Genomic DNA, 15,007 nt, shown 5'->3' with positions numbered 1-15,007 from the left:
TCGTGAGGAGAGAAATGCCCTATTTACATGCGGTCAGCTGTGATTGGACACAGCTGATCACATGACAGAGCCGACATCTTTGGCTCTTTCCGTTGATCAGTGATCCGCTGTGTCCAAGGGACACAGCGCACCACCGATCGCTGCGCTGCACGCCCCCGGAGCCAGAATGGGACGACGTCATATGACGTCCTCCCAGAACGAGAGAACCGCCTTGTGCCCGTCATTACCTTATATGGCGGGTGGGAGGCGGTTAAAGGCATAAATACTGTAGAAGGACATGATTAACCATTTGCCGCCCGCCCTATGGCTGAATGGCGGGCGGCAAATGTCATCAGCATTCCGGGTGGATGCCATATGGCGTCCTCCCGCACATGCGCAGATTGCGCTCCTGCAGAGCGGCGGAGCGGCGCGATCTGTCACTGGCCCTGTACCTCGGACACGGCCAATGACAGATCTGAGTATCGGCCCCCGTTGCCGGTACCATGTGACCTGTTGTGACCAATCACAGCAGGTCACATGACAGTTGTATACAATGGATGGCTTCATTCATGCCATCCATTGTATACTAGTGCCTAGCTGTGAATGGTTACAGCGATCACATGCACATGTCATGTGATTAGCTGGGGCCAAATCACAGCTAAGCACAAAAAAACAAAACAAAACAAAAACCACTGAATGAATCGATGTCATTCAGGTAAATGCTTGCTTATAGCAAAGTAATTCTTTGCTATAAGCAAATTGTGTAAAAAAAAAAAATACTGATCACTTCCCCAAAGTAGTACAATGTTACTATGGTAACATTGTACTACTTTGGTCATAGTGAAATATGAAAATAAAATCTTAAAAAAAAGAAAAAAAAATTAATAAAAAATAAGAAAAAAAAGAAAAAAAAAAGAAAAAAAACATTTTTTTTTTCCATACTGTCACCAGTCAGTGTCCCTGATCACCGCCATGCCAGTTATATGATGACGCTGTACTGCACTGGTGACAGTATGTAAAAAAAAAAATAGTGAAACAAATTTTTTTAATTTTCCGAAAAACTATGACAAAAAAAATACAAACTTCAAAAAACTCGCCATTCCTCTTATGAAGTACGTCGGACTGTCTACTCTGCAAAAAGGGGTCATTTGGGGGATATCTGTACTGTCCTGACATTTAAGGGATATCTGTACTGTCCTGACATTTGGGGGATATCTGTACTGTTCTGACATTTGGGGGATATCTGTACTGTCCTGACATTTGGGGGATATCTGTACTGTTCTGACATTTGGGGATATCTGTACTGTTCTGACATTTGGGGGATATCTGTACTGTTCTGACATTTGGGGGATATCTGTACTGTTCTGACATTTGGGGGATATCTGTACTGTTCTGACATTTGGGGGATATCTGTACTGTTCTGACATTTGGGGGATATCTGTACTGTTCTGACATTCTTGGACCTCAAGAAATTAGATTGGCTGTCAGTACTTCAGGATTGATCAATATTCAGATCTATACCATAGTTTGTGAACTCTATAACTTTCCTACAAACTAAAAAATACATTCTAATTTGGGTTATTTTCACCAAAGACATGTAGCAGAATACATCTCGGCCTAAATTTATGAAGAACAATTATTTATTTTCAAACTTTTATAACAGAAACAAAGAAAAACTTTTTTTTTCAAAATTTTTGGTCTTATGTTGTTAATTTAGCAAAAAATAAAAACCCCGGCGGTGATTAAATACCACCAAAAGAAAGCTCTAGTTGTGTGAAGAAAATGATAAAATTTTAGTTTGGGTACAATGTTGTATGACCGCGCAATTGTCATTCAAAGTGTAAGAGCGCTGAAACCTGAAAACTGGCCTGGGCAGGAAGGGGGTAAAAGTGCCCGGTATTGAAATGGTTAAAAAAAAATTTGTAAATGCATTGAAAACCAATTAATCCGTTCATATTCTGAATAAAAAAATCATAAACCGAGGCATTATTTTCAATGGATTTTCATTTGAAAACCGAAAATTACATTAACCGAGGCGTTCGTAGACCAAGGCACGCCAGTATATGTTTCTTGCGTTGCTCACCTTCACATGGTGAGAGGCTTTAGGGTTTGTGACTGATGTGGAGAAAACAGGCTTTTGTTTTCTCAAAATCTTAATACATCTTGTGCTGGGTCCCGGAGCCAGTCTCCAGTCCCGGGTCCCGGAGCCAGTCTCCAGTCCCGGGTCCCGGAGCCAGTCTCCAGTCCCGGAGCCAGTCTCCAGTCCCGGGTCCCAGAGCCAGTCTCCAGTCCCGGGTCCCAGAGCCAGTCTCCAGTCCCGGGTCCCAGAGCCAGTCTCCAGTCCCAGAGCCAGTCCCCAGTCCCAGAGCCAGTCTCCAGTCCCAGGTCCACATCATACCTGGTAGCCAGACCTCATTATTATTCTCAGCTGTGCACAGGCCTTCATATTTGTGAGCTGACGTATGCAGGCCATACCTGGGTCGAAATTCTAAACGCATTTTCTTGAAAAAAATCGGACATTTTGTGCGGTTTGTACCCAGATGGCGCCTCCATTGATTTCGATATTCAACCAACCAAGTCTTCAATTTCTCCTCATGTTGCTACAGAAAATTGTTTTCGTGGCCAAGAATTTTCTTTTCTTTCCAGGTCACAGCTCATTTCTTTTTCAATTATATTTCTCGCACTATTCTTCCATCACTGATTAGGAATTCATTTGTTTTTCAAAAAAATTTCCAACATGTTCAATCGCTCAAATTCGATGGTCACTCGAAAATTGGTTGTTGTTGTGGCCCACTAACGATGCGAAATTTGAACGAAAATGATCAGTAAAGATTTTCGGAATTCAACCCATGTATGGCCAGCTTAATGCTCAGGTCTCTCTCTCTCCCTTCTGCTTGGTGAAAAGGCTGAGTGCAGGCAGAACACTAAAAAGGTATAAGTGCTGTCCGTTTATTTGTGGGAACTCATTAGAGGTACCCTGTAAGTCAGGACCAGACGTAAAATCAGCAGTACAATCAGTCTGTATATCCAGTAAAGCATGCTTGTTATATCACTGTGGAACCTAAGGGGTTAATCCCCTGCATTGTGTAAAAAGGCTGTTTGATCCTGTCTTCTCTGATCCTCCCCTTCTTCCAGTGTCCCCCTCTTATCCCCTGATAAAACATATTGTATGAAGTTACTCTGCACATGCTCAGTTTGGTGTGTATTGCTAGAGAGTTTTTTTTTTTTTATCTTGGGAGAGTGCATGTGATCAGCACTGGCCAGACAGAGGGTCAGGGGTTCTGCATCCTCCTAGAACAGAATAAAAACTCCTCCTACATGCTTTAACAAGTGTTCGGCTGGACACTGATAGTAGTCACAAGACTGCTCTAACTGCTGATGAGAAAAGGTATTTAGCAGTTTATATTTACTAAAATATTTGAATTTCCATGTTCTGTGTACTGTAGGAGACTAGATATAGTGAATGCAGGGTCCGGGGAGACCAGATATAGTGAATGCAGGGTCCGGGGAGACCAGATATAGTGAATGCAGGTTCCGGGGAGACCGGATATAATGAATGCAGGGTCCAGGCAGACCGGATATAGTGAATGCAGGGTCCAGGAAGACCAGATATAGTGAATGCAGGGTCCGGGGAGACTGGATATAGTGAATGCAGGGTCTGGGGAGACCAGATATAGTGAATGCAGGGTCCGGGGAGACCGGATATAGTGAATGCAGGGTCCGGGGAGACCAGATATAGTGAATGCAGGGTCTGGGGAGACTGGATATAGTGAATGCAGGGTCCGGGGAGACCAGATATAGTGAATGTAGGGTCTGGGGAGACCAGATATAGTGAATGCAGGGTCTGGGGAGACCAGATATAGTGAATGTAGGGTCTGGGGAGACCAGATATAGTGAATGCAGGGTCCGGGGAGACCAGATATAGTGAATGCAGGGTCTGGGGAAACTGGATATAGTGAATGCAGGGTCTGGGGAGACCAGATATAGTGAATGCAGGGTCTGGGGAGACCAGATATAGTGAATGTAGGGTCTGGGGAGACCAGATATAGTGAATGCAGGGTCCGGGGAGACCAGATATAGTGAATGCAGGGTCCGGGAGACCGGATATAGTGAATGCAGGGTCCGGGGAGACCGGATATAGTGAATGCAGGGTCCGGGGAGACCAGATATAGTGAATGCAGGGTCCAGGGAGACCGGATATAGTGAATGCAGGGTCCAGGAAGACCGGATATAGTGAATGCAGGGTCCGGGAAGACCGGATACAGTGAATGCAGGGTCCAGGGAGACCAGATATAGTGAATGCAGGGTCCGGGAATAGCGGATATAGTGAATGCTGGGTCCGGGAAGACCGGATACAGTGAATGCAGGGTCCGGGGAGAGCAGATATAGTGAATGCAGGGTCCGGGAAGAGCAGATATAGTGAATGCAGGGTCCGGGGAGACCTGATATAGTGAATGCAGGGTCTGGGGAGACCGGATATAGTGAATGCAGGTTCCGGGGAGAGCGGATATAGTGAATGCAGGGTCCGGGGAGACCGGATATAGTGAATGCAGGGTCCGGGAGACCAGATATAGTGAATGCAGGGTCTGGGGAGACCGGATATAGTGAATGCAGGGTCCGGGGAGACCAGATATAGTGAATGCAGGGTCCAGGGAGACCAGATATAGTGAATGCAGGGTCCAGGAAGACCGGATATAGTGAATGCAGGGTCCAGGGAGACCAGATACAGTGAATGCAGGGTCCAGGGAGACCAGATATAGTGAATGCAGGGTCCGGGGATAGCGGATATAGTGAATGCAGGGTCCGGGAAGACTGGATATAGTGAATGCAGGGTCCGGGGAGACCGGATATAGTGAATGCAGGGTCCGGGGAGACCGGATATAGTGAATGCAGGGTGTGGGGAGAGCGGATATAGTGAATGCAGGGTCCGGGGAGACCAGATATAGTGAATGCAGGGTCCGGGGAGAGCGGATATAGTGAATGCAGGGTCCGGGGAGACCAGATATAGTGAATGCAGGGTCCGGGGAGAGCGGATATAGTGAATGCAGGGTCCGGGGAGACCGGATATAGTGAATGCAGGGTCCGGGGAGACCAGATATAGTGAATGCAGGGTCTGGGGAGACCAGATATAGTGAATGCAGGGTCTGGGGAGACCAGATATAGTGAATGCAGGGTCCGGGGAGAGCGGATATAGTGAATGCAGGGTCCGGGGAGAGCGGATATAGTGAATGCAGGGTCTGGGGAGACCAGATATAGTGAATGCAGGGTCCTGGGTGCAGTAACACCTTTAGGTTCAATTAGTGGGTCAGACAAGCACATATTTTGTTTATTTTATGCTATGGACTTGCTGTAGAAAGCTCCCCCCCCCCCCCCCATATATCATAAAGAAAACAATATATTTTTTTTTTTTCGTGAAGATGTATATTTCAGTTGCTTTTTTTCTGCATCCAAAACACACATGAAATAGGTCATATGGTTGCCAATGTTATAGTTCACATCAGTGCTTGCAGTTCCAGTGCATTAGGGTTGCAGAAAAAAAAAGCAGAACAAGCTGCATTTTTCCTGCACAGAACTGTACTGGAACGCGGTAAAACGTTTCAAAAACACACCGCAACACACCACAAATGCAGTGGAACATACTGTACATGTCCCTATTTGAACTGAAGAAAACAAGAGAGGAAAAAACACACCGAAACGTCAAAAACGCACCGAAACACCTCAAAAACGTGCATGCAGAAACTCATCTGGAACGCATCTGGGCTGTGTTTCTATTATGTGAACCGGCCCTTTCTTCTTGAAGCACCTCACCTCATCAGCAAAGTATTTGTGTAAACGGATCATTTTATGTAGGTAGCTCCAGGTAAGGCAGGAAAGTGAGACTCTCTCCAATTTTACTGGGTAGGAACCCTCACACCTTGGCATAGGATTTGCAATGCAAGCTTCCTAATGAGATATAAAACTTGCCCTGGAGGAGGAATGGACAAATCCCATCTTGCTTGAGTTCCTGTGTATAACTGAGTGTGGAGACAGAAGTAAGAATGCCTTCATACACTACCGTTCTGTAGAGCCAATGGAACTCTTTAGAGTCAATCCACAGAAATATGAATGTCTTTGTAATTTCCGGTCATTGACTCATTGGTCTCAGAGAATTTGTGTGAATTTTGTAGTAGGTCGATCTACGCAACAAACCAGGATTGCCAGAAACATTATTAGACCTGGAATCTCTCTGGATGTCTCTGCTGCACTGGTTACGGTTATCCTTCCATCGGAAAACATTGCCATGTGCAATATGATTGGACTTATGGTTGTGTCCAGGGGCGAACTGACAACTCATGGGGCCCCCGGGCAATAGGGGATCATGGGGCCCCAGTGTCCTTGCCCAAACTCAAAAAAGCCTATGAAAAAGGTACCAGGGGCATCTCATGGGGCCCCCCACTGACCCCGGGCCTTCGGGCAGTGCCCGAGTTTCCAAATGGTTAGTCCGCCCCTGGTTGTGACGCAATATTTCCTGTACCTGGAGGCTTCATTTATTGATGAGTGATTCCATCAGGATTCACTCCGACAAATTTGGTTTTGCCATTTGCTTGGCAGGATCAGATCACCCAAGCAAAATGAATGGATAAAGGGGATGATTGGACCCATTACTGGTTGACTTCTATGCAGTGATGTATTAAGGTTTTGTGCTGCTCTAGGCAACACAAAAATTGACTGCCCCCACGGACACCGACCAACACCACCCCCTCCTTCCACCTCCCATGGAGAGAGCCTGACATTGACCAGCAACACCCCTGCCCCCCACCCGGGAGAGCCTTTGACTACCCCCCACTCATCTTCACAGCTCCGGACATCCCTGGGGACAAGAGTCAGGCTCTAAATACACCATCAAGCAGCCCACAGCCTCTCTCGGATCCCACCTAGTTCCCATGGTGCACATGTCCCTTCTTTCATCCCTTCTTCTGGAGGAAGGTGCTGCCTCTCTGAAAAATGCCACCCTAGGCAAGTGCCATGTTTGCCTTGTGGTACATAAACCCCTGCTTCTATGGTTGGAGACATACAGTAGGACTCTCTTTTTCCTCACTTGGTGACGACTGACCTCCAGTCTGCTAGTGAAGCCATCAACACCTGGACAAAAAATATACATCCAGATCAGGGGCGGACTGACCATTTGAGCACTCGGGCATTGCCCGAGGGCCCGGGGTCAGTAGGGGGCCCCATGAGATGCCCCTGGTACATTTCAGAGGCTTTTTTGGGGCGTGGTTTGAGTGGGTGAGGACACAGGGGCCCCATGATCCCTTATTGCCTGGGGGCCCCATGAGATGCCCCTGGTACCTTTCATTGTCTTTTTCATAGGCTTTTTTGGGTGTGGGCGAAGACACATGGGCCCCATGATCCCTTATTGCCTGGAGGCCCCATGAGTTGTCAGTCCGCCCCTGGTCCAGATTAAGTAGGAGGTACTGTTTGTACTCAACTCAAGTGATCCTCACCTTCCTCATACTCCACCAATGCTGCATAGGAGTTCTACCTCTTGTTCCAATTTAGGAACATGGGGTACAGGTGTCACATTTTCTTGTTAACTTTTCCATCGCCTGGTCTTCTCCTATATGAGAGGCTGCTGGTTCCACTGGCTCTGGGCAGAGCTTCTTTGACGGATGACCTGGGTGCAAAATTAGTCAGTATTTGGGTTAAAAAGAAGATTGGTCTGTGCACACTCCTATTCCTGACAGTGGCGCACTCTCCCTCTTAGGCTGTAGGGACAGGTCCGGTTGGGTGGTTCTAGGTCAGAGTTGGCGGAGTTGAGGAGATCGATCAGTCTGCTCCCACTGAGTGTGTGGCAGTGAACTGCTCTGGTCAGTTGAGGATGGCTCTGATCTCTCTTCTCCTTCCTTTCCTCTCCTCCCTCCTTCCCAGGACCACTGCCAACTGCCATGTATGGGAACTCCTCCAAATACCAGTGAGCTTGGAGAAGAAGAGGGGTTATACAGAATTAAGGTGCCCAATAAAGGGGTGGAGGGACCGAGAGTGCAAAATTGGGGGGATGTATGGAGTTGGGGACCCAAGGAAGGGATGAAGGGAGTGGGAGTGCACAATGAAGATTGTCAGGCATGCCTACAAGCACATGGGGCCATACAAACTACTGAGGACCAGGGGCGGACTGACCATTTGGAAATTCGAGCACTGCCCGAGGGCCCGGGGTCGGTAGGGGGCCCCATGAGATGCCCCTGGTACCTTTTTCATAGGCTTTTTTGAGTTTGGGCAAGGACACAGAGGCCCCATGATCCCATATTGCCCCATGAGTTGTCAGTCTGCCCCTGCTGAGGACCATTCTGAGTTGCTGCAATGACATTTCAGCAAAATGGACTCCCCTGCTGCATCATTTTTTCACTTTGATTTTCGGGGTGTCTTTGAATTCAGTCCTCTGTAGGTCGATCATTTTCATTTCCATCAAACAATGGGGCATCCTTACCTTCCTAACACATTACCCGTCCAGATCAGTATAGAGATCCAGCAGGAGATTTGTCTCCATTGAGATCTGACGTGTTCTCACAGTGTTCCTTTCATTTTTTTGAGCCGTGTACTATAGCTAAACAGGAAAGAAATGCAGGAGAGCTGAATTAAAATAAATATATAAGTAAATTAAAGGATATCCCCCCTCCAATGAGGTACAGTGATAATATGCTCAGTGGCTAAATGGTTAGCACTTCCACCTGGCAGTACTAGGGTCATTGGTTCATATCCCAACCATGGCACCACCTGTCTGGAGTTTGCATGCTCTCCCTGTGCCTGCGTGGGTTTCCTCCGGATACTCAACAATGAATAATAAACCAAAAACAAAATAAATTGTGTAAATTGATGGTGCTATATAAGTACCTGAAATAAATGAATTAAAGGACATCCCCCCCCCCCCCAGTGAGGTACACTGATAATATGTATCTATGAGTACAATAAACCATCATCCCCTGTGCAGAGTTTACAGGAATCCTCCTCTTCCCCAGATACAGGCTGAGACATGAACACATTCCCAGGGAGAGGAGCTCGGGTGGGCGTGGCCGTGAGCGAAGGGGGCGGGGCGAGGTGTCAGAAGTGGAGTCGGGCCCCGCCCCTCTCTGGCTCAGCATCCCATCCAGAGTGCTGAATGAGGAGGTGCGGGACTCGGAGTGAGGAGGTGCGGGACTCGGAGTGAGGAGGTGCGGGACTCCGGCTGACATGCTGCGCTGTGTGCTGCAGAGGGCCAACAACCTGTCCTACCTGACCAAGGGGGACAAGAACTGTGACCCGGTCACCAGACTGTCCTTCAGGGGTGAGTAGAGCTGGGTGGTCGCTCCTCCATGGCTGCCTGTGCCTAGGCACGATCCCCATGTCTATTGTCGGGATGCGCTCCGGACAGCCTGCGCTGCTGGAATTTTGTACTTCTTGCCTCTGGGTATGTCCAGGAGTCTTCTCCAAATTCCTGATTATTTGTACACCCTTCTATGCTGTGTCCTTGTCTGTTCACACAGTCCCAGCGTCTTATGTAAGTTTTTAGTCTCCGTTCACACCGATGCGTTTTTGTTACTGCTTTTTGCAGAAACCCCCTACAGTCCATGCAACATGGTTTCCTAAGGAACGCTTTCACCTCTATGCTTTTTTTGAGCTGCTGTGTTTTTGGAAAGGGTTGGGGACTTTTTTTTTACCCTTGATTCACACCTATGCGTTTCTGCATTGCGTTTTTGATGCGTTTTGCGGGTTTTTAAAAAAAGTTTCTTGTTGCTAGGCAGATTTTAAGCGCAAAACGCAGAAAAAATGCAATACATGCTTTTCTGCAGCATTCCCATTGAAGTCTATGGCTGTGTTCACATATGTGATGTGCGGTATATCGCATGTGATTCGCATAGGAACCGCGCCGCATTCCTGTGCGAATCACATGCGAATTGTGTGCGGTGCGATTGGAGCCGTACATTATGTATGTCTTTATTCACATCGCTCCCGTACCAAAAACGTGCAGGACCCTATTTTGGTCTGTACTAGAATCAGATCGCATGGGTATTCACACCTATGCGATCCGATTCTGCACATCGCACAGCGTTTTGCAAACCTCTTTCGGGGCGTTAACTTAACATACACACCTGCAGCATGAATGGGGTGCGATTCTGATGCGGTGCAGAATTCACACTGAAAACGCTGTGAATTCCGCATCACATCAGTGTGAACCCTGGCTATAGAACCAAAAACGCAACGTTTTGCGTTCAAAAAAGTCCCTGAGCCAGGTTCACACTTATGTGGTGTGGAATTTGCACCACTTTCTGTGCAAAGTTGTCACCGCATCAGAGTCGCACCCCGTTCGTGCAAACCGCTGTGGGTGTGTATGTTAAGTTAACACCCCAAAATCGGTCTGCAAAATGCAATCCCATTCTAGTGCGGACGAAAAAAAGGGTCCTGGCACGTTTTTGGTGCAGATTTGGTGTGATTGGAGCCATACAAAATGTATGGCTCTAATGGCACCGCACACAATTCGCATGTGATTTGCACAGCGCATTTTCCACAGCGTTTTGCAGAAGCGCAGTTCAGTCCATTTACCATGATTTCCTATGGGGCACCTAGCATGCAATGCGGTTGTCATGTGTTTCAAAAAGTAGTGCATGCATTACTTTTGTTTTTTCGTGATTTCAGCCCATTCAAATGAATGGGCTTGAAATTGCACCACACAAAACTGCAGATGAATCGCACAGGAAAGCACAGCGCAATTCAGATCAGGACATTATGTGATCCGGCCCTCAGTGCTCATTCACACTAGAATGCGGTGCGCAGGGGCGGACTGACAACTCATGGGGCCCCCGGGCAATAGGGGATCATGGGGCCCCTGTGTCCTTGCCCATACTCAAAAAAGCCTATGAAAAAGGTACCAGGGGCATCTCATCGGGCCCCCTACTGACCCCGGGCCCTCGGGCAGTGCCCTAGTTTCCAAATGGTCAGCCCACCCCTGGTGGAGCGTGAGAGCTGAGTTCAGGTGTGACTTCCTGCACCGCATTCCCATCGCAATGACCTTGCGGGGGGTCAGTAACCGTTAACCACACTCCGAACGCAGGTCGCAAACGCATTGCCTTTGCCTGCACTGGCTGGCACCAAACCACATGGTACACAGTACCATGTGATGTGGTGCGTTTAAAAAAAGTGTATGCACTACTTTTAGCACGGTGCGATTTCTTCCCAATCAAATGAATGGGCATGAAATCGCATCGCATAGGCCCACATAGGAAACGCACAGGAACGCATAGCGCGTTGCTGTGGAATTCATATCAGGGCATAGTGTGAACCGGCCCTAAAAGTAAAAAGTCCCTAGAAAGAACTAGGTTCACACCTTTGCCTTTCTGCTGTTTTTACTTTTTTTTGGAACTTGTTAACCGCTTCCTGTCCGCCCTATAGCAGAAATACTGCTACACGGCGGCATGAGTGCGCAGAATCACGTATATGTATGTGTCTGTCAATCACCGGGTGATTACTCATTGGCGCTCGGTGCTTTTTGAGGATCTCTGACAGGGAAGAGGACTGTTTTGTTTACTAACAGTTCTCCTCCCAGTCAGCTCAGGCACACTGCTCTGGATGGCTGTACACAGTACAGCCATCCAAAGCAGTGTGATTACAGTGAAGAACACAGACACCGCCCCCTAGTAAAACATTCCCTGCACACAGTTAACCCTTTGATTGCCTCTCATGTTAATCCCTTCCTGCCCAGTGCCATTAGTACAGTGTCAGTGCTTTTTATTAGCACTGATCACTGTATTAGTGTCACTGGGGATGTCAGTGACACCAAGTCAGTTCCCCCCCCCAGTGTCAGAACGCCCGCCACAGTCCCGCTATAAGTCACTGATCGCCGCCATTACTAGTAAAAAAAAAAGAAAAAATCCAAGTATATACTGTATACCGCCATTTGTAGACGCTATAACTATCACGTAAGCCAATTAATTTACACTTATTGGGATTTTTTTTAGCAAAGACATGGAGCAGAATACATTTTGGACGAAATTTGATTTTTGAATTTTTTTACCAGGCACGTTTTATAGCAAAAAGTCAAAAATATTGGTTTTTTTTTCTCAAAATTGTCGTCCTTTTTTATAGCACAAAAAATAAAAACTGCACAGGCGATCAAATACCACAGAAAGAAAGCTCAATTCATGGGAAAAAAAGAACGGAAATTTAATTTGGGTGCAGCGTTGCATGACTGCGCAATTGTCAGTTAAAGTAAGGCGGTGCCGTGTCGCAAAAAATGGCCTGGTCAGGAAGGGGGGGAAATCCTCAGGAGGGCGAGCATTGGTGCGCTTGTCGGTCGGGCTCATTTACCTGTTTTTGAAAGCAGTGCACATGCTGAACTGGGCTCAAATCTGTCTGTGTCTGCCCTCATCTGATTTATCATCCGTTTTCAACATACACACGCTTTCATGCATTTTTCTTAGGCTGCTTTCACACTGCCTGAACGCAATGCATATGAGCCAGGGGCGGACTGACAACTCATGGGGCCCCTGGGCAATAGGGGATCATGGGGCCCCTGTGTCCTTGCCCAAACTCAAAAAAGCCTATGAAAAAGGTACCAGGGGCATCTCATGGGGCCCCCTACTGACCCCGGGCCCTCGGGGTTTCCAAATGGTCAGTCCGCCCCTGATATGAGCTGTTGCCGCATTTCTGGTGCATTTCCTGGGTGCCGATCACCCAGCATGGACCTGTGAAACTTGGACATGTGACTCAAAAAATGCAGCACAGATTTGATTTTGATGCATTTTCTATCCATTTCAACGGGAAAGGGGGGGAGCTGCGTTTTTGGTTTTGAAAACCGCACCATAGATGCAGCATGCAGGACTTTTAAAAATGCACCGTACTCGCAGTGGTGTGAAGAGTCCGATAGGATTTAAAGGGATTGCATTTTTTTAACACAGTAAAAACGCAGCAAAAACACATCAATATGAGAACAGCGTTATTTTATTGGGAATCACAGCAAATAAAAATGCCCCAAAATTGGACATTCCTGGTATTTACCAACGCAGTGCACAGATGTGAACAGCCCCATTGGACTCGACGTATTTTTGTGACACATGCATGTCTATGGGTTACAAAACGCACATAAAGAGGCACATAAAAAATGTTCTAGGCTTGTTATCAGAGACTGAAAACACATAAGAAGGCGTACAAAACTCACCATACTGTATGTACTGTTCAATTCTATGGGCCTCCAAGCAGAAGAAAGCAAACAAATAAACAGACCTGAGCTTGCACCGCAGTATGCGGATGTCTCCCAGTCTTATGCAGGCCATAGACGGGGAGAAAACCGGCTGGTGTTTTAACAAAAAAACGAAAAATCGGTCGTTCAATAGGCTGACATTACCACCAACGGTAAAAAAAATCGGCTGATTTTCGTCCCGTCTACGGCCGGCATTTAATTACTTCTGTCCCTTGCAGAGAGCTCCACTATTATATTTGACATGAAAAAGTCTTGCGGTTGCAACAATGTATCTATTTGTATCCATTTCGGATACAGATGGTTTTATTCGGATACAAATAGATACATTGTTGCAACCGCAAGACTTTTTCATGTCAAATATAATAGCGGACTGGAATTCTTTTTCTTCTTTCTCTTCTTCTTTTACTTCTTCTTGCAGGTCACGGCTCATGCGCAGATTTTTTATCGGTAAAAAGATCGGCAGATTTGCCCATCATTTTTTTTCCAATTTTACCAATAAAAAAAATGTGCCAAAATCCCAAAAAACGGCTGACCTATTAATCCACTATCGATCCGAAAATCGGCTGATTTTTTTTTTTTCCTCCGAAAAATCGGCCGATTTTCGACCCATCTATGGCTTGCATTAGTCCATAGGGTTCAATATTGAGTTTGCCCCGCCCTTTGCAGCTATATCAGCTTCAACTCTTCTGGGAAGGCCGTCCACAAGGTTTAGGAGGGTGTCTATGGGAAGGTTGGACCATTCTTCCAGAAGCACATTTGTGAGGTCAGGCACTGATGTCGGGGGAGGAGGCCTGGCTTGCAGTCTCTGCTCTAATTCATCCCAAAGGTTTTCTATGGGGTTGAGGTCAGGACTCTGTGCAGGACAGTCAAGTTCCTCCACCCCAAACTCACTCATTCATGTCTTTATGGACCTTGCTCTGTGCCCTGGTGTGCAGTCATGTTGGAACAGGAAGGGGCCATCCCCAAACTCTTCCCACAAAGTTGGGAGCATGAAATTGTCCAAAATATCTTGGTATGCTGATGCCTTAAGAGTTCCCTTCACTAGAACTAGGGGGCCAAGCCCACCTCCTGAAAAACAACCCCACACCATAATCCCCCTCCACCAACTTTACACTTGGCACAATGCAGTCAGGCAAGTACTGTTCTCCTGCCAACCACCAAACCTAGACACGTCCATCGGATTGCCAGACAGAGAAGCTTGATTGGTCACTCCAGAGAACACGTCTCCACTGCTCTAGAGTCCAGTGGCAGCATGCTTTACACCACGGCATCCGACGCTTTGCATTGCACTTGGTGATGGAAGGCTTGGATGCAGCTGCTCAGCCATGGAAACTCATTCCATGAAGCTCTCTACACACTGTTGTTGTGCTCATCTGGAGGCCACACCAAGTTTGGAGGTCTTTAGCTATTGACTCTGCAGACAGTTGGTGACTTCTGTGCACTGTGCGCTTCAGCATGCGCTGACCCCACCCTGTCATGTGACGTGGCCTACCACTTGGTGGCTGAGTTGCTGTTGTTCCCAGTTGCTTCCACTTTGTTATAATAACAGTTGAGCGTGGAATATTTAGTAGCCAGGAAATGTCACGGATGGACTTATTGCACAGGTGACCACCTATCACGGGACCACGCTTGGAGTCACTGAGCTCCTGAGAGCGACCCATTCTTTCACCAATGTTTGTAGAAGCAGTCTGCATGCCTAGGGGCTTGATTGTATACACCTGTGTCCATGGAGGGGATTGGAACACGTGAATCACATGATTTGGAAGGCCGGCCCAGTACTTTTGGCAATATAGTGTATATACAAGACACGTGGGTCCGTTT

The 15,007-nt window shown here is 47.2% G+C and overlaps 1 protein-coding gene across 6 annotated transcripts in view; it reads left to right on the top strand.

Annotated features, from left to right (window-relative positions):
• Positions 1-15,007, top strand: part of DYSF (dysferlin) — a 396,353-nt gene that overhangs the window by 41,417 nt on the left and 339,929 nt on the right. For 2 of the 6 annotated variants that reach the window (XM_089652226.1, XM_089652224.1), the window contains exon 1: positions 9,159-9,277. The exons of 2 other annotated variants lie outside the window; for them this stretch is intronic. In XM_089652226.1, coding sequence (XP_089508352.1) covers positions 9,184-9,277 — 94 coding nt within the window. In that variant the 5' untranslated portion in view covers positions 9,159-9,183. Of the gene's footprint in view, positions 1-9,157; positions 9,278-15,007 lie in introns of those variants that run through there. 2 more of the 6 variants (XM_089652229.1, XM_089652227.1) reach the window with 2 other exon arrangements.

The sequence above is a fragment of the Staurois parvus genome, unplaced genomic scaffold (assembly GCF_062004578.1).
Source record: "Staurois parvus isolate SC_StPar_1 unplaced genomic scaffold, SC_StPar_1.0 ptg000675l, whole genome shotgun sequence".
NCBI classification, from domain to species: domain Eukaryota; kingdom Metazoa; phylum Chordata; class Amphibia; order Anura; family Ranidae; genus Staurois; species Staurois parvus.
The sequence above is the reverse complement of the archived record's forward strand: the minus strand, read 5'-3'. Positions and strand labels throughout refer to the sequence as shown.